Source organism: Lissotriton helveticus, chromosome 11, assembly GCF_964261635.1.
Source record: "Lissotriton helveticus chromosome 11, aLisHel1.1, whole genome shotgun sequence".
In the NCBI taxonomy this organism is placed as follows: domain Eukaryota; kingdom Metazoa; phylum Chordata; class Amphibia; order Caudata; family Salamandridae; genus Lissotriton; species Lissotriton helveticus.
Window position 1 is genome coordinate 1,094,151,806 of NC_136072.1, and position 20,539 is coordinate 1,094,172,344.

Genomic DNA, 20,539 nt, shown 5'->3' on the forward strand with positions numbered 1-20,539 from the left:
TACTGTTTCTTCAGCAGTATCTTTTGTCTGGCATATGCTTTGCTTTCTTCTCTTTGCTCTCGTTAGTCTTTCTTGTCTGCCATGTTGCCTTTTGCTCTAGGCATTATTTTCCCTGTTCTGGTCATTCTCATCATCGCTTTGTCTTGTTGTTTTTCATTTCATGGTCTTTTGTTATCCTTTCTCTTATCGTTTGCTTTCTACAGTTTTCTCTTTTAATTCTATACTCTACTGTTTTCTCCACTTCTTTTGTTCTCTTTGTTCTCGTCTGTTGTCTTCAGCAGTATGTTTTGATGTTGTCATCTTATTTGTTTTGGCATCTTAAACTTGTGTTATTGAATTCTTCTCATTTGTCCTCCCTGTTTTGAATTGGGAAACTCTTCTAGAGTCACATGCTGGTCATTATCCCTCCATTCATTGTTTGCACTAGGAATTGCATCTTGTTTGCTAAAAAAAGCTAAGGATTTGGGTTCGATCACAGGTGTGGACAAAGTGACTTAAGGTGAAATTGGCTCCAAATCTACAATTCCACTCATTGTATATGTCTGTTTTAGATTGTTTTGTTTGTCATTCTGTTTGAAGTTATGAGTGCTACCCGGAGCGAAAGAATAGAAGACTCCGCACTTTGCTGATAGAAAATGTACTCAACAATATTCGTTTTCAACATTGCAAATGCTGCTGTAGGTACCCATTACTAGATCAGTACAGGGTGTGTAATGTGTATGTTCTACATGAACACAGTGACTCTAGGTCTTAGACGTAAGCACATTTCATCCCTAAACTTCTGAAAACATGGATAATAATGGTGGGCAGGGACTACAATTCAGTCTATTTTTGGACCATCGACTCTAATGGGGAGACATCATACGTCAAATCAACAGAATCTACTTAGATTTCCGAAGTTGAATGGGATGAGGTTAATGATCTTCCACTTCTCCTACTTACGAAAGATACCATGATTATTTTGATTTTACAGAGAGCCCTGAAGCCCACACCACGCTCTGTAGGCCATTGGAACATAGAGGTATTCACAGAAGGCTTCAAAAGCCCTCACATGCTATATCGTTACCTACGTCTTGGTGCTGAAAAATATACCTTAACCCAAAGACTTCAATATTTGCATTGGTCTCTGGCTTCTGTTTGAAAAGAATCCTTTTTTGACTCCAAAGATTGTTTGGCATCCAGTGGAAATTGGTGCATAAAGAGACAAAATTATCCATATCCACATTAAGCAAGGTAAGGAAAGAATATAGGAAAGGGGTTGTATTATTAACGAGAATCTCATGGGGTGTCAGTGTTAGAATCCATATAAATAGAGGGCACAGAACCTTCTCAAAATCATACCCCGCTTGATATGTATGATGCAGGTGATGTTCATGATCCAGAGGAGGATTTCAGTTAGATTTGGAAGGAGTATATTCCTGGGCTTGTTATCAGAGAAATTGAGGATCTACCTAGTAAGACCATCTTCACCTCATGCGACTGCTTCATATAATGTGAATATTTACAATAAATCATGCTGGTATGTGATTCTATTTAAGGAAGTAGAGGTGGATTCCTGTCCCTTAGATAAGACACTCATTGCTTTACAAAGAAAAACACTTATCAGTGTTACTACATGTCTTGTAAATAGTATTTTTCTCCACTCCAGGATCTCCTATCCAGGCTCACTGCTTCTCAGACAACATCGTTTAGCAAGAGGCCATTAAATCTTAGTGTCAAAACTTGCCCACCTCTTGACCAGAACAGAAACAAGATTTACTGAGTGCAAAAGAACGTTGTAGCTGACTTACTTTTAGTACGGTGTCTCAAAAATTCAACAACATTCCTAAACCGATCAGCAAAGGTAGGACAGTGAATAACCCATACACCATTTGCTGGAGGAACATAAGGGGAAATCAACTCCTTTGTGAAAAAAAAGTTTCTGCCTAACACATGCATCAATGCTCACTTTGACTCAAAAGAAAAGATGAGTAGACAAATGTTGAGACTGCTTGCATTGCTGAAGGTTTCCACCTTCCAAACAGAGGTACAGACTTGCATTATGGATTTGCCCCTTGATTGGAAGCATCTGTGTCTTAAGTGAGCAGATGATGCTCTTAAAAATTAAAAAGAACACTGAAATCGCATATACCGGGCGTGCACTAAGAGATCTAAACCATGGGTGCACACTATTTGAGGATTGCACGTTCTCACACAGAATGTTATGACAGCTGACTTACAGCACTCCAGGCTCTGCACATCAGTGTTAGTCTGATTGCTCTAGGTCTCATGCACTTCTTGGAATAAAACTGGCTTCTCTGGCATCCTTTGAGGTGAAGCTTCAAGTCTCCAAAATTATGACTACCTTTGCATCCATCATATCAATCCTATACCTCTGGTTATTTCATCTAGGGAGGCAGGAAATAATGACAGAAGCAAACTGGTGCTGAAGTCCATGCTATATTGATATTGCATCAAATGTATTAGAAGGCCACAGAACCACATGTGGGGACAAACACATATAAAGTATGATCAAAAACATCTCCTACTAAAGAAGGTTCACAAACTACTTGAGAAGGGTGCAGTCCAAGATGTGTTGATAAACAGATGAGGGCTGGAATTGTAACCCATGCATGTCTGTCCACCAAGGTTAATCAATCAATTTACAGCTAATACAAGATTACAGGCCACCTAATCATTTGCAAAGACTAGAATTCAACATCATGTCTTAACAGGATGTAATTCCACTTTTGTATGATGACAATTTTCATACACCACCTTCCTCAAGGATACTTGTTTTTTATTTGCTTCTTGGTAAATAGCAAACATTATCAGTTCCTGGCACTGGTACTGCCATTCATGTCACCTCCCAGAGTGTGTACTAAAGGGCAATTGATTTTGGCTGCCTTTTTGTGGAAGAATGCAATCCGTTTGAACCCTCAGCTTGATTGGTTGGTGAATGGGAATGCGCTTTCTCAATGATAGATAAACACAATCTGTATCATCCGGTTCAGAGTAAATCATGTTCTTAAATTGCTTCATGTTTCTTCTTTGCAAATGCTTAATTGGTATGGCATCTTCCCATTAGTACAGTAGGAAGGTGGACTAAAATATATATATTAGTAAATGTTACTATCTGTAGTGACCCTTGGACTGGTAGTCTCAAGCCTCCCTCCCTCTGGAAGTCCACAACTGTGCGATTCAGGTATGTTGTGGATTGCATATTAAGGGATTAAGGGAAGGCCTGAGGAGCGAAGATAAAGGCTTGTGATCAGGACCTCACATACACACCTAGTCTTCAAACATTACCTTTTTTATGCTGGATTACAAGGTGTTCTCTCACTATGACTTTTCAGACCTGAACGTCTCAGAAGTCCAGCAGGGAGGACTATCAGTACAAGCATAAGTACAAGCATAACTATTGTGGTTATTGTGCTGTCTTGACATAAATAGCTTGTGTGCTTAGCATTCTTTAGTGGAGCTTTCAGTTATTCTCCTGTATCAGAACAATGTTCTATACTTTTGGCTGCTCTGGTTGCTTATCTCCTGTATGCTGTACCTTCATGAGTTATGTGTTCTCTCGCACACTGCATGTTTTCTTTCCTTTTATGTCCGTTGTACTCTCATGTACAGTATGGTATAGTCTCTCTGACAGTTCTTTGCTGTTTTTTCCAGCCACTCTGTGAGAAATCAAAGAATGGCAGAGACACAGGTTAGTTTTTTTTATCCCAATATACTTATGTGCCAAAAGGCTATCGTCCATTTGCCCTTTATTATTCAGTTGTTTGCCTTGGTCATTCTTTCTTACCCCATAGTTATTCTGTTGTAGCATGTGGTTATTATTTTATAGGCCTTGGTCCTTCTTTCCTGTCCAGAAGTTATTTTTTAACCCAATGCTTTTTAACTTGGTGCTCTCGTCATTTTGTCTTGTAGCATAGGCATTGTTATCTTTTCCATACTGAAAAGTATTACTTACGTCTTTAAAAAATATGCCCAAAAAAGTTAAGTGTGTAATTGAACACTACATTTGGAGTTATTTAGTCCCCATCATTGTTTTTGTACATATGTAGAAGGTTTCTAATGAATGCTGACCAAAATCCTACCTGAAGAAACTGGTTCTGTCAAATGTTTTCCATCAAACCTTTTCTGAAGAATTTTCTCCTAGATTGGCTTTCAACAGGTTGACAAATCCAACCTGGTTAAAGTCCTTCTAGGAGAAAAATTATTTTCTTCAAGTTATATTTTTATATTTTTAAGTACTCCCGCCTTTTCTCCTTTTTTTTCTCCAAAGTTTGGGAACTAGGGGGTGGGGGTTGATTCCTCTGGTTAATCCCCCTCTACTGGTCTTTGTATTTACCCTTTTTTTCCTGATGCATTTTCTCCCCCTTGCCTTTTAAACATTAATTTGTCCTTAATTCTGTACCCCTTTCTCCCCTCTATGACCCACCATTCCTTAGAGGATGTTGTAGCCCTCTTCTCCTACCTCTTCACCCCCTTTTTTTGTAATGTAAATACATTTTTCTCTTCTTCATCTTGTTCTTCTATGACATTTTTCTGCTATTTGTGGGCTGCGACGCCTGATTTATTTTCTCACGTAATGTAATTTTTATTCTAACATTACTTTTTATTATCAAAGGTCCTCATGTTTTAGAACTTGTCTGCAAGATTTCGAGTTTCCAAACAGGGTGCTGTATGTCTTTTTCACACAAAATGTATTGTTGTGGAGACGATATTTGCTATTTTTGCTATTCCCCAAAATGGAGTTTTGTGAACCTGGTGTAGTCATGCTGATAGTTTTTGGGGGGATTTTTTGTCATAATGAAAGAATACCATTTCAATGTAAATTCCCTGACGCTAATTGTCCAACCCATCCCTCTCTGTTAACAAAGAGCAGAGAGGACAGTTTATGGCTGGTTTCCAGAGATTTTGTTCTTTGTTCATAAAAGTTACCTTATGTTGAACATGTAACTTAAATGTGTGAGGGGACATTCTCCACCATGTCCCTCTTTTTTTATCTGCATGTTGTGTAATGGGTGTCACGAAATAGTTAATCAGTGACTATTTTGCAATATATTCCAGATCAATTAAAGTTCTTCTTATTCCACAAAGGTCTTCATAGAGTTTTAATAGATGTTGCCTTTGAATCTAGATAATGTTATCAATGCAAATGGAAATTCCATTGTCTAGTCTTATCCCTACACTCACTATTAACCTATGCATGTATTAACATCTCCCCTAGTTAATTGACAGCACATACTAAAGCCAAAGCACAGTGAGAGAACAAATAAAAAAATGAACACGACAGATGGCAAATTAACAGTTCATGATTGTGAAACCGAGTTTCTTACAGTGGGGGAAATGGAGGGAGACTGCAACAAAGTTTTGGAGCCATAAGTGAGATTGCCAGAAAACGTGAAGAGACACATTGCGATGGAATAATACATATGGGGCCCATTGAGAAGTCACAGAAATTGCACTTGAAAAGAATTGCCAAGTAGGAGTGAATCAAATTATGAATTCTCCATGATGTCCGTGGTGAAAAGCATTAAAAAGCATAAAACAGAAGCGTTTGTACTTAAAAACCGAGGGCTAGTTTTTAGTTACCTCTATGAGAAAGAAATATCGCAGAGTGAAATACAGATGAAGGCTAATGGATAATTTAGGACGACTAACTAAGAATCATCTTAAAGTCTCCTGCTTACGGGTGATATTACAAGATTAAATTAAATGTTCAATATTACCTCACAAACAACTACTGAAAAGTCAAAACTATCTTCAAGATCTGCCTAATTCTACAATATTTTAAAAAGTTAGTCCTGTGTTCCTTCTCTTCAAGTATAGCATGAATCCTCAATACATTACACTTGGTGCCCAATATTAACATTCACAGGACATTGTTTGTCTTAGGCTAACAAAAATGGATACGGTTTTAATTAAGGGGACAAAAAATGATGACTCTTCACAACAGTGAGTGCACAAATTGCTATTCTCTCATGTTGATGCAGTAGATCTACAGGACTGGGTTTACAATCAATCTGTTATGATTCTAGTCAACATTCTTCTCAAAATACTGGAGCAACGAAACATGAACATAGATTATTGGAAATATAGATGTCAAATTTGGAGGATCTCTATTGACTGCATTTATGTTGATTTATGGTTTTAATACTGCAATCCAGAAAAAGTGCACTTTTTCCCTAACAAGACGTTTGTGACCGGTGGGTGTGGCCACTCCTCTCTTACATATGTATGAACCAGCTCTTGTACATCCTATAAAAATGAATCTAAGCTATTTAAATTCCATATAGGGTATACTATAAATATTATTTCGCCACTTCACCTGAGCATCAAAAATGGCATGAGAAAGAAGAGAATGGGCACCTAAGATCTATGTATTTAATACCTTGCCCCTTCTTCGTAGAACATGACTACATTACTACAACCATGATTTAGGTTAGTACAACAAGCACAACACTTGGCTGTATCAGGGAAATGGCAGGAATTCCTGATTAGTCAGTGTCTCGAAGGCTGGTTGAGCTGGGCAACCAGTCCAATATCTGGCAATTCTGTCTTCATGGGACTGGCTGTACTTTAACCAAACAGATCTGTCTGAAATTCTCCCTTTTTTTCTAGGCTGCCTCTGAGCATGTAGAATAGGAAGAATTCTGGGGAGACACCCTTCTGGTTTAGCATTGTCGACTTGCAAGGGCGATTTGAAATAACACCTCCAAAGATTCTGCTTAAATTGCATGTGAGGGTGTGTGCTTTTGTACAGATACCTGACAAGTCAACTTGTAGTATTGTGTTCCACATTGTGCTGTTTACAGGTATCGCAATTGATCTTAAAGGCATGCTTAGCATGGCAAAGTGTTCTGTTTATTTGGTCATTATTTTCCTGGTGTTTAGACGTTTCTCCTTCTAGTCTCTTGGTCTTTCTCTATGATATCATTCCCTGCCTCTGAACACTCTTGCATGCGTTTCATGCCAAGAGCTTACTTATTTGCTTCTATTTCCTCTTGCATTCCAGCATTAGGTTCGCCGAAGGATTCTGAAAATGCCCTCCCTATCCAGGTTGATTATGACGCCTACGATGCACAGGTTTTCCGCCTTCCTGGTCCTTCCAGAGCTCAGCGGCCCACTACCTTCAGGTACAATGCAGCAGAGTGCCCTACTGTTCTTCCTACTTTCTGTGGCACAGGTAGTGTACAAAGTCTGGGCAATAGGCTCTGGGGAGATCAGGCCTGTGTGGTGTATAGAAGGATGGTTGCTTCTGTTCACTTTTTACCTTTTCACCCTCCTGAGTAGGCTTATGGTGAAACAACTGGCTGGTTAGGAGATCCCACCCCCTGCTATGGGGCACTCTTAATTTGGCACCTTTCACCAGCTCTTCAGCCCAATTACTTTGCATGCCCTCTGCTTCCCTGCCATCACTTCAACTGCACCATTACTTCGGCTTCCATTACAGTGACATATCATGACTTCAACCAATGCGTCAGAAGTTCCACTTTTAAGAGGAGTATAATGTACCATTAGGGTTAAAACAAGGTTACTTATTTTCTAATTTTATATGTACTTTTATTTAGCTATAGTGTTTCTTTATTTTAATTGAATTTATTTTAGGGGTAGATTTGTGGTTAGGTTTTGAATTAGGAGATTTTAAAAGAAACAATGAGTTACATTTTCTTTAGTTTGGGTCTGTATTTAATTTAATTTTAGATTGTTGGGCATAAAATCACTAATAGAATTTAATTTAGGAGTAGTGCTAGTGTTTAGATTTAATTTACTTTAATCAGCGTAATTTAATTTAGGCTTAGGGTTAGTAGTTAAATTTGATACAATTTAATATACTTCAGAGTAATATTTGTTTTCCTTTTCTTTAGGATTATGCATGGGTTAACATTGGGGTAAAATCGGGGCAAGGGGTGGATAAAGTGATGGTTGAAGTGATGGTTAATATAGAGTCAGGGGATAAAGGACCGTAGCAATGGTAGGGTGAAGTGATCATGACAAATTATGGGTTTAGGGACATAATGCCAACTGAAATAATGACATACACGTCTGCAAAATTATACTCTGTCTTTTGTACTCTTTAGTGCAGGGACACCAGTCAGCATTAGCTGTAAAAACAGTAAATCACAGCATTTATCGAATGTTTAGAGCCAGGTCGGACTGGGACAATGGATCAAATAAAAGTGGGCCTCATTAGCAAACCAAATAACTGGCCCACATTTGCAAGTCAAGCCAGTTTTGAAATTGTACAGACACGCTATGGGAATTTTATGGGTTTATATATAAGTATTTTGCAAGTTATGGGAGACTGCATGAATTTGTGTTTGCTGCAGTGCTTGTGGTAATGTCAGAGAAATCAATAATATAAACTGGCCCATCTGCCCATAATATGGACCCAAAACTGCTTAGAAACCGTCCCACACACTAATCTTACAGACCAGCCCACGGGGCACTGCCTGATCGCCCTATTGGCCAGTTGACCCTGCTGATATTTTTGGCCAGGAGATACCAATATTTCTTAATGGTGCTATGTGCAAAATGAATTGTACGTCGTAGTAGCAAGTTATAAGAGGGAATTCGGATGGGTGGGAAGGCATGTCAAGTGACATGAGCAGAGTCGTACAGCGCTGGGTATACTGATTGGCATTGGAAATCCAGCATTACGTTTTGCAAGTCTAAGTGTCAAATAGTGAAAACCTATCCCTGAATAGTTTGATAAAGAGAATAAAACAGAATATATTTGCATGATAATTGGGATTTATGTTTGCTCATCAGGCCAGCACGAGAGCGGGATCGAGAAAGCCAGACACGGAAGAGCTCATGCTCCTATGATGTCTCCTGCAGTCCCTCCCTGCAGAGCCGCACCCTGCCACAGGAAGAGGTGAGGAGCCAGGCCTCTGACGACAGCTCCCTTGGAAAGATCTCCAGCATCCTGCTCATCCCACGGCCTCACCTGCACCTATATGAAGCCAGCTGCTCCTTGGGATACACCAGCAACAGAGGTCATAGAACAGTCATTGTGGGGATGAAAGGGCTGAAAGATTGGATGGAACTGGATGGGCAAACATAGTGGAGGGCTTGTGTAGGCAAAGATGGTGAAGGAGTGAATGCCTAAGTGTATAAATGATTGAGAGGACATTAGGGTGCAAGTAGGTTGGTTGTGCTTGCCTCTTAATGATGATAGCCGTCTTTGATAGAGATGCAGAAGACAATGCTCTACTGTTGGAAACAGCTGGTGTTTTGTTGGATGAATTGCTCTGTACTGATTAACTGGTATTTCCAGGCTTTTGAGATGTCTAAGCCAGCAGGCTGTGGGACAGAGATTCCGACCCGTATAGCTAGGCTGAAATTTTGGGAAAGGCAGTTAAATGTAGTAGACTGAAGCTAGCAGACGGCCATTTGGGAGTACGGGTCAAGGAGTTCCTTGAATGAATGCTGCTGCTATGCCCTGCAGAGCTGCGAGGCATTGCTTGTTCCATAGCTCCTCAAAGACATAATGAAATGAAGGATGGCTTTAGACCCCATGGGCTATTCAGGCTGTTCACTGAACATTGAGTGGCATATCAGGACAGAGCCCAGAGGTTGGGCCCTTGGGCCATCTCCAGTGTTAGGCGCAGTAGGAACGGCTAGTAGTTCTTCAAGAAAGAACCTCTGTGTTAGACCTTTGTTTTGATTTGTTTGTGCATGGCAGTATCGTTACACTACTGATGGTCTGGCAGTGTAGCTGGACATTGGAGCTATGCAGCAGTGTTCTCATAAGGTGAAGATATTTGAATGATATGTGTTTCATAGTGTTCTTGATTTTTGAAAGTTTCTGATATATACATCTGGCTGTACTGCCACATTACCAATGATGTTTAGCTATTTGTGTTTGGCATGAATCTGTGTGACAGTCTTATTATAGGGCGAGGATGCCTGAGGTTCTCTGAATCACAGCGTTCTAGGGAGAGGTGTGGCACAGCAGCCAGAGGGCTGAAACCAGAGCGTGGGTCTCACAGTTCGATCTCCGGCGATGGCGGCTGCTCAGCTCAGCACCATGTGACTCTGGGCAATACCTCACTTAATCTCTCCGACGCCCCACAGCGCCTTGAATCCTTAAGGGGTTATCTTTTCACACTTTTCAAATCGGAATTATTAGTTGGGAGTGCCTGCAACTTGTATGGCTACCATGGCTAATATATTGTTGATGTTGGGGTTTGTGATCTATGTGCCTGGCTGTACATTCAGCATGCTGATGGAGTTTGAGCTGTTTGTGCATGGTGTTATTGTCAGTTCAGAGATGGTGTTGGAGATATTTTTGTCGGGCAGCATGCTCAGCAGTGTACTTTTTTTCACACGTTTCTGTGACAATGTTGTTACAGGGTGATGCTCTATCAGTGATGTGTCAGAGTGCTTAGTAGAGTGGCGCTCTTTGAGATATTGGGGTGTGTGACAGGGCTCTTGTGTGCTGCTCATGTTGGAGAGTGCTTGGACAGTTATGTGGCCTCTTACTGCTGTGCTGTGTGAAAGCCACTTGCTTGTGGCCTCAGAATTTGTGCAGTCCCTCCATCCTGTATGTGTGACACTGCTCTTATCTTCCCTCAGACTTCCTGGAGCGGATGATGGAGTCGCAGCAGCGGGACTCTAGTGCTCCGGGCAGGTTCCATGTGGGTAGTGCAGAGTCGATGCTGCATATCCGCCCTGGCATGTACGCCCCTCAGAGAGCACTCATCAACCCTTTCGCCCCATCTCGCATGCCTATGAAGCTAACCTCAAACAGGAGGCGATGGATGCACACTTTCCCTGTTGGTAAGTGTTTTCCACAGCTGTTTTTGTATCCTGCCTTTTTGTTGTGCTACTTTGCATTCATCATGTGTCACAGTCTTCACCTGTCATTCTCCATGTCTTTTTTACTCTCTCTCTTTGAAGTTTTTTCCTTTTCTTTCCAGCCTTCGACTGCTTCCTCACTCTTTTCTTACCCACCTTGCTATCTTCTGTTGTTACCTCATACCCTTTCCCAGCTATTTTCTTCGCTAGTTAATCTCCTGCTTTTTTCTATCTGAATTTCCATCCTCCCTCCTCCAATACTCCTGAACTTCATATCTCTGGGCATCCTTTACCTTTCTTGCTCCGATTTCCTTTTAATTACATTCTTTTGCCACATTTATTTTCATACCTTTCTTATGTATCATTTTCCTATTTGCCTTCCTCCCAGCATATCTCTTCATTTCTTCCTTCTTAAATACCCCTACCTTCTACTATTCTTCTGCCTTTCTACCTTCCCCTTTTTCGTCTTTTACTTTATTTTTCCTTTCTGTTTTTTGAACCTTCATGCCTTCCTCCTTTAATGCTACTTCTGCCTTCTGCTCCTCTCTTTCTTTACCTCCATTCTTTAGTACCTTCCTTCTTTCCCCTTGTTTCTTTCTCCTTACCTCTCTTGCATCCTCCCTCTTTCCCCCCACACTATAACCCTTCCTTCTATCTACTTCTCGCTCCCTCATGCCAAAAGTTTCCTCTTTTGTCTCCTTTCCATCTTCTTCCCTTTACTCTTCCCCTCTTTGTCTGCCTTCCTCTCTTTGTACTTCTTTATTTTTTGTTATTACCTCTCCCGGTGGCTGTTTGATTCCTTCCTTCATCCCTCTTTGCTTCCAGCAGCGCTATTCTAATCCTAACAGACCATCCCCTTTGCACGCATATGTTCTTTGCCTTTTCATTTGGGCTCAGTTACTTGTTTAATTGAGCGGTTTCCAAAATATGGACTCTGCATCAAAGACCATTTCTGAACGATGCACAGCCTAGTTGGAGCTGCATGTGAGGCACTTTAAACTCTTATGTGGGAGGTTAAGGGGTTTGTCTTCAAGTAATGTTGTGTTCTGAACAATAAGTGGGGAATAGCCACTGGGGATCAGAAATACTGGTGTCTTGTCTTTATTTCTGTTCAGTCCTCTGTTGAAGAGTGCACTGTATGAGAGCCAGGATTACAGAAAGTGTGTGGATAGACCAAGTATTGTTAAGGACAAGGACTTGCATGTCCCAGGGCTAAAATGTGGGACACGCCTCTACCCATGATAGGTAAATAGCAGACAGGCATCCCATGCTGCTTCTGTAGGGGCTTTGTTCTCAAACATTGGGACATTTTTAGGTTTTTCTCATCTCATCAGCATGGCTGATGTAATATCTCTGTGGCTAGAACTACTCTTTGCTACTGTATGTGCTTGTAGCCTGCAGATGTTGGAGAGGCAAATTCAGTCAGGGCTTACTGAACTTGACGTCATTCTGAGGTTGCTAAAATGGATGCCATTGAGTCCGGTTATAACTATAATTGAAGCATCAAGTGACAATTTAGGTTTTGGTCTTCAATATTCATTGTAATTCTCATTATTGACATTATTTAGGGTAAAAGTATGAAAATGTAGATTCAGTGTGTATAGGGATTTTTTCACTCCATCCTTCTTGCAATTTCAGACTTCCCTAAATTTAGACTAACTTGCCCTTGGCTACCATTCACTGTGCAGGCCTCACACATCTTCGCTCAGAGTGCCACTGCAGATGGGAGCGTGAGATTGACTTTTTGGGCTAGGTGCTGAGATCACAAAGGACACTCTGTTGTATCCCTTGTTGCGCAGGTCCTTCCGGAGAAGCCATTCAGATCCATCACCAGACCCGCCAGAACATGGCAGAGATGCAGGGGAACGGTATGCGTGACGTGACGCACAGCTCCGCTGAGCTACTGGAACTGGCGTACCATGAAGCAACTGGCAGGTAACAAGTCTCAGATTATCCCTGGGAATACCGGCACTAACACCTGAAACATGGACCTACCAAGACCCAGTGGCAAAACTAGGGAGGGGGGCCAAGGGCACAGTCACCCCTCCTTGTACTCTTCTGTAGTTCCTAGCACTATCATGGCTGTGATTTAGGATAATGTTGGAACAGGTCAAGAAGGGGTTTACGTTCTTGTCATGGCTACCTGAACTACAGTTTAAACAATGACCGCATACCAATACATCATGACTGTATTTTGAATGTACTGCTGCAGTACATTCAAAATCCTTCACACTGAAGACCAACAAAAAATAATGGCAGTTTATAATATTGGAAATGTAATAGCATCATGCCATAGTGTTATTTCCAACATCCAGCAAGAGAGAGGCCAGTACCGGTGAATTGCACTCTACAGAAGACTGGGTACAGGGATCCTATGAGAAAGCAGGCCCTGGTGGGAAGTAGAGTACAATGGGTCTTGTGAAGGAGACCGAGAAGAAAGAAAATTGAAGCAATATATCTAGGTGCCACTGAAACACTGACAGTCTGGTTACTCTTTAAAGACACAAGTCTGTGAAGAGAGGCTGTACTTGGCAGGATAGCCGAGGGTCAACTGGAAGAAAACTGGGATATATTCTCAAAATCATGTGTCACTATGACCCTAAGCTCACTCGTCTAAGGAAGGAGAGATTTCAGTGAACAAGAGTAGATCAGAGTGGGAAAGGCAGATGGTCTTAGAAATTCAGTGGTTCAATTATATTCAGTTTTGGTTCTGTTATATTCAGTTTAAGTTGTGTACAGATATTAGCTGAGTAGGAAGTCAATAAGTCTGTTGAGTGATTGTAGAACACGCTATACACTGAATCGCTTCTAGATACTTCAAATTCTTTTGCAGATATTGAAGTTTGACACACATGAGAAAGCGATTTGGATAGGATCATACACTATAGGTAGGAATAGAACCCAGTTCTTCAGTTTTGATGGTCTCCTACTTACATCAGATCTCCAGGGGACAACATAGGAATAAATATTCGAGGCACCAAGTTTTTTTCTTCAGTATGCTATTGTCATGGTGTGATTTCATAAAACACCACTGATGGTTTGTGAGAATGAAATGGGCGTATGTTGACACATATTTTATCACTCTGTAATTTAGGGTGGCTTGAACTTCTATTACTGTCATTTTTAGTGCTAGGATACTTGGGCACTTTCTTACTCTGGCCCTCCAAAATGTTCATCAACTCATTTGCATCTCATTAGAAAGGTCAGCTTTATTTCTGTGGTGTGACCCTTATTAGACCTTTAAAACTGTTCAAAGACCTAGTCATTATTTTGATGGCACTGCTAAACAGAGCGGGAAGGGCATTTGCACCAGTGGCCACCAACACGTTAAAAAGGAATGATGGGAAAGTCTTGTATGTTCATAACTGGTGTTATGTTTGTTCCTGTACCATGGAATTAAAAATGTTCTCAATTCATTCTCAACACTTGACAGCAGTATTTTCAAGAAGCACACAAAATGTAAAATTGTAACAAATGCCTCCTCCACTCCCCCATTGAGTAAAAATATTCACGTTTTCTTTGTGAGATTATATATATGACTGACATGGTGTGGTGGCCCCATGATGAACCTGTTATCCCCTGATGCTAAAATCTGCCATCATCATTTTCCAAAGCAGCAGAGGGTTTTGGCCTGTGTCTGTGAACACTATCTATACAGGTCTCTGAAAGAAACTTGATTTGATTTAAATCCTCTATAGTGCGACATCTGCCCTTGGGCATCTTGGCCCTGTCTTTCTCAAGGAGTCAATGAAAGAATTATACGGGAAGAGTGAAAAGCCAGGTCTTCAGTGATTTCCAGAATGTGAGGTGATCGACTTAGTTAGTCAAATTCTAAGGCATTTGGGGCCAGATGTAGGTGGCCAAATACTTAGCGGTACCTACCGGTATTTGGCTGAGTGCAATGTAGGTGAGTTAAAACCTACTTGCAAAAAAAGAAATCGCAAAATAGCAATTCCTTATTTTGCTCTTGCATTTAAAGAATCGAAAATACAGATTCCTTAAATGCAATGTACGTAGCACTAAAAATAGTGCACTTCAGCCTTAAGGAATCGCTAATTACCACCAACTTCAAGTTGGTGGTAAGTAGCGATTTCCTTTAAAAAAGCACTGTTTTGCTTTTTTAAATGTGCCATGTGGCACACATCCATGCCCTAAGGGAATGGATGTGTGCCACATGTGCACACACGCACATTTCAGGGGTGCAACAGGTTGTCCTTTGGACACCCTGGCACCCTTGAAATCAATCAATCAATCAATCAATCATGCCATTTGTATGGCGCACTACTCACCCGGGAGGGTCTCAAGGCGCTTGGGGGGAGGGGTATGCTACTGCTCGAACAGCCAGGTCTTGAGTTGTTTCCTGAAGGCGAGATGGTCCTGGGTCAGCCGAAGGTGGATGGGGAGGGAGTTCCAAGTCTTGGCAGCCAGGTAAGAGAAGGATCTTCCTCCGGCGGTGGCTCTTCGGATGCGTGGTACGGCTGCGAGGGCGAGGCTGGTGGACCGTAGCTGGCGGGTGGGCGTGTAGAAGGTCAGGCGGTCGTTGAGGTACTTGGGGCCCAGATCGTGGAGAGACTTGTGTGCGTGGGTGAGGAGCCGGAACTTGATCCTCTTGTCGACAGGGAGCCAGTGCAGGTTCCTCAGGTGGCTGGAGATGTGGCTGCGTCGGGGGACATCCAGGATGAGTCGGGCGGAGGCGTTCTGGATGCGCTGGAGTCTTTTCTGTAGCTTGGCTGTGGTTCTGGCGTAGAGGGCGTTTCCGTAGTCCAGTCGGCTGGTGACGAGTGTCTGGGTGACAGTCTTCCTGGTCTCGGTCGGGATCCAGTGGAAGATCTTGCGAAGCATACGCAGGGTGTTGAAGCACGATGAGGAGACGGCGTTGACTTGTCTGGTCATCGAGAGGGAGGGGTCCAGGATGAAGCCCAGGTTGCGTGCGTGGTCGGTTGGCTTGGGTGCGGTGCCCAGGGCTGGGGGCCACCAGGAGTCGTCCCAGGCGGAGGGCGAAGATCCCAGGATGAGGACTTCCGTCTTGTCCGAGTTCAGTTTCAGGCGGCTGTCCTTCATCCACTCGGCGACGTCTTTCATCCCCTCGTGTAGGCAGGTTCTGGCGGTGTCGGGGTCTCTGGTGAGGGAGAGGATCAGCTGGGTGTCGTCGGTGTAAGAGATGATGTTGAGGTTGTGCTGGCGTGCGATGGCTGCGAGAGGTTTCATGTAGATGTTGAAGAGGGTGGGGCTGAGTGAAGATCCTTGCGGGACGCCGCAGATGACTTCGGTGGCCTCGGAGCGAAACGGGGGAAGGCGGACTCTTTGTATTCTTCCGGCGAGGAACGAGATGATCCACTCCAGCTCCTGCTATTAGCGATTCGGTAATGCCGAATCGCTAATAGTGATTCTCTTCTCATTCTTTCCTATGGACCTCCTAGCCCATAGGAAAGAATGGCTAAGTAGTCCTTAATACCAAATCTCAATTACAGATTCGTTATTAAGGAATGTTAAGGAATCGCTAATATTTAGCCAGTCCTTAATAGCGATTCGGTAAAAATCGCTATTAAGGACTCCCTAAATGGAAGTTACCTATATCTGGCCCTTTGTTCCATAGCTTAGAGGTTTTATAAACCAGGCTTGTGAATGAGGCTGTAAAAGACACATTATTGACTGCATGGGCGAAGCCATGCTCAGCTCCTTCAGTCAGTCCTGCAGAGGTTAGACTATGTAGGCCATCCTCTGGGGACCTGGCCATTCCGATGAATAGTTCTAACCGCTTAATCCTCACCTGGAGCTTATCATTTCATCAGTGGGCTAGGGAATTATGTCTCCACCAATATGACAGACGTCAAGCTGTGATGAGACTGCAAGAAGTAGATGTTAGTCACAAAATTGCATGAGGTATACCTTTCGTGCCTCGGCCTCAGTCACTACTCCAAGTCGTACAACAAGTGTGCCCTCATGCATGCGAAGGCGAATCAAAACTGGGATGTGAACCTCTGCATCACTGAACATAGGAAGAGGTTATATTCCAAGTCACAAGCCTGATCCTTATCCAAGTTATGGGGCCGGTCCTGCGAAAAGTCTGATTCTCCTGCATTGGATCTTTCATTGATTCACATGCTTGAATTCATCCCTGGGATTGGGAACCCTTCGATCACAACATAGCGATGTACACCTTCACCCATGTCCATTGTCTTACTTTCAAACCTTTCCCTCCAATCTACCTTATAATACATGACCCAAACTTCCGCCAATCAGAAACTACCTCACACAGCTGATCCCCTCCCTGCGGTTTCCAACTGTTAGATTTTCTAACACATGTTCAGTATGAGGAATCCTTTGACAGCTCATCTGAGAAAAGGAGGTTTTTTTGTTAGATAGTGTGAAAAGAGCACAGCAGGCTAAGATAATGGCTGAGGCTAAAAGTAGGACATCTTTATCACGGACGTGTAAAGCCTGTGGAAAGAAGAATATCACACAGTGTTTATATTGTTTGCATCCACACAGTATAGCAGACTGTGAGATATTCATAAACCTATCCATGACGTCCTGGAAGGAGCTAGTAAGGTGATTGGCTCTGTCTATTTTGTAGAGGAAAGAGAATTCTCAATACATTGCGGTGAGCTGAGCGCAAAATGGAGGGTTGAGCAAGGAAGGGGAAGCGCAAGCAAAATAAATGTGCCACTGGTAATGGAGGCACCAGTTAAAAAACAGGTTATGTCTAAGACTGTGCATGATAAAATATATTCCACAAAAGAATTGACGACGAGCAAGAAATAACGTGCTCAAGGTATGTAGTTGACGGGCTCGTTAACAATATCTAAATACAGAGTAAGTGAGTAAGAGATGAGAGTACCGTCATTGAAGATGGGAATTCTGTCGATGAGATCGTTTCCGGTAAGAAAGCTATCACCGTCAGCGAGAAAGCTACCTTAACTGGAGTCATTGCTGTCGATGATAAGGGTACCGTTGACGATGTCATACCCGTTTATGATTAGAAATTAACAGTCGACAAGGTCCTCGCCGCTGAGGAGCATGTTGCCGGCGACAAAACAGAAAATAATACAGATATGTCACTTGCAAGGAAGGAAGTTTTAATACAGAAGGCTCAAGAAGGCAAAGTTGCGTTGATGGGAGAATAGACCGTGTTGTTGGCGAGATGTTTGTTGCCACACCATAAACCAGCTGTGTGTGAGATATGCAAACACCTCTTAACGAAAACCTTGAAGGATCGAGAAATGAGGTTGGCTCTGACTCTTTTGGAAAAGACCAATGAAAGACAAGTGTGGGTCATGTATATTAAGTTAGATAGGAAGGAAAAGTTTGGAAGTAAATCAAGAATAGGCAATGTTACATTGCATGAATTTACAACGCATGCCATTACACCGCAGTCATTACAACGACGGCATTGTTACATCGCATACCATTACAATGACTTGCTGTAGGGGGGTGCTGGATTTTGGAATAGCATTATTTACTATTCCAACTCCAGTCTGTGCAACAGTAGGGAACGTGTGGGATTTTAAATCCAACTCATTCTGCCCCTACAGCAAGCCGTTGTAATGACTTGTGTTGTAATGGTATGCGATGCAACAACGTGGTCATTGTAATGACCGTGTTGTAATGGCATGCATTGTATTGTATACTTGGTAAACGATGTTTACCGTAAGGCAATGTAAATGGGTGAAGGTGTACATTGCTGTGTTGCTACTGAAGGGTTCCCAGTCTGACAGTGGGGATGAATTCAAGCTTTTGAATCTATGATAAATACAGTGCTGGAAAATAAATAAAGGTACTTACCATAAAGGCACAAAGAATGCTAAGAAATTTAGAAATGCTTCAAAATAGATAGCAGTTTTGTTGTGTAGTTCCTATAGGACCTATATAGGATCTGCACGTTTAGACAACATACATTGCAGGACTGGTGACCAGACTGATTCCAGACACCCCCACCTGGGATGTTAGCCTGTGTACCAGCTAGCTCGCAATACCTCCTCTTACCAAGGAGAGAATAGTTGTGAGACTGTGGGATCCTATGCTGGTCTCGAGCTGAACACCCCGCAAGGGATGTCAGACCACTGTGAGCTGGAGTATCTGCATGCAGGGACCTCAGCATCTTGCGTCAGTGTTTCGGCCGGGAGGTCCTGCTCTCCTCTCCCTATCTCAGCAAGATGTGATGTTTATATACCCTAAAGTATCCCTAGGGGTTCTACCTTGCTGTGCCAGTGTCGGACTTAGGATGACGTCAGGCATGAACTTTATACATAGTTATTATGCAGGAGATAATGGTCCTGCTGTGTTTCCAAGAAACTAAGAATCCTCATGCATAATTTATGAGGCCAGTGTTCAGGGAAAAACCCTATGTACTGTGTGTAGTATTGTAACTAGGTAAAAGGTCAGTCCTTCAAACCCATTATGTATTTAGTGTAGGAGAGAATGTAGGTGAAGGGTTATGATGTTACCCGGACCTATATCGGGGTACCTATATGAAATATAACAGTTTAGAAGACAAAATTGGTAACAGGGGCAACGTTCCCAAGATTCATTTTGTCAACCCTATAGACAGTATGGAACGTATGGTTAGTATATGTTGTATGATCAGCAAAGACTACAGAGAGTACACATTTATAGGCAAGATAGACAGAGAAGAGGCATCCAGTCGGCACTTTTTGACAGTAAACGGGGGCAGGACGTGACTTGCCATACAGCGTCTCCTCTCACAATCAACTGCCAGTGGGAGGTCAAATGCAATATTTTCAAAAAGGATGGCAGCAAGTAACAACAGACAGGTGGGTCTTGGTAATAAGGACATACTCTAGAGTTTCTGGACGAACCACCATGAACACAACCAGTTGTAGAGAATCACAAGCATTTAAAAGAATTAAAGACTACGTAATAAAATTACTACAGAAAGAGGCTATTGCGAGAGAGTCTTTGGAGGAGGAGAACATGGACTTTCACTCCAGATTCTTCCTTATATTAAAACAAATAGCATCCTATAATAGAGCTGAATGCATTGAACAAGTTTATAATAAACAGGGTGTTCGAGGCATATGGGCTGCAGATCACACACTAGTGTATAGATCGCCATCTGGTGGTGGACCCGGATGATTACACTTTGTTGTTGTCTTGGAAGAGTCTTTGTTTGGTAGGTGACTCCTCCTGTAGAGCGTAGTGTGCATGGGCATTGACTCCATCTTCAGATAGTTTTTTTTCGCCATCGGGCTCGGATGTGCTTATCGTTCGGTCCCGTTACCGATCTCCTTTCGACTTCCATTACTCCATCATACCGTCTGTATCGTCTTCGATTTCCTTGTTACTCATGTCGAAAAACTTTGCGCATCTCGATTCCAGCGTTCATCTGGGCAGTTGGGCCCAACTGCGCCATTGGGCCTTTGGCTCATGGAAAGAACACCCTTCAATAAGTGCCCTCAGTGTGGACACAAATTTTCCCACACTGAGGTGTGCAATCTGTGCTTGTACCCAGAGCACGAGAGCCGAGATTACCAGGCCTGCTCTTCGTTCCAGTCCAAGAAAACTGTCAGAGACCGTCGCGCTCGAAGAGTCATGGGAGCAGTCCTCTTCATCGACACCAGATCTCATCATAGACGAAACTCCAGTTGATCTAGAGTCCGAAGAACAACAGCAGGATGACGTTGCTTCCAAAGCAGAGGATTCATCTTCCGGAGCCGAAGGACAATCAGACGATGATGATCTTTTTCCAGCTGGTCAACAGGTTGTGAGTACAAGCGTCGACCCT

At 42.5% G+C, this 20,539-nt stretch overlaps 1 protein-coding gene across 14 annotated transcripts in view; it reads left to right on the forward strand.

Annotated features, from left to right (window-relative positions):
- Window positions 1-20,539, forward strand: part of DEPDC5 (DEP domain containing 5, GATOR1 subcomplex subunit) — a 578,923-nt gene that overhangs the window by 203,047 nt on the left and 355,337 nt on the right. For all 14 annotated transcript variants that reach the window (XM_078667736.1, XM_078667740.1, XM_078667744.1 and 11 more), the window contains 5 exons: window positions 3,655-3,691; window positions 7,007-7,127; window positions 8,764-8,990; window positions 10,573-10,776; window positions 12,594-12,729. In XM_078667736.1, coding sequence (XP_078523862.1) covers window positions 3,655-3,691; window positions 7,007-7,127; window positions 8,764-8,990; window positions 10,573-10,776; window positions 12,594-12,729 — 725 coding nt within the window. The remainder of the gene's footprint in view (window positions 1-3,654; window positions 3,692-7,006; window positions 7,128-8,763; window positions 8,991-10,572; window positions 10,777-12,593; window positions 12,730-20,539) is intronic.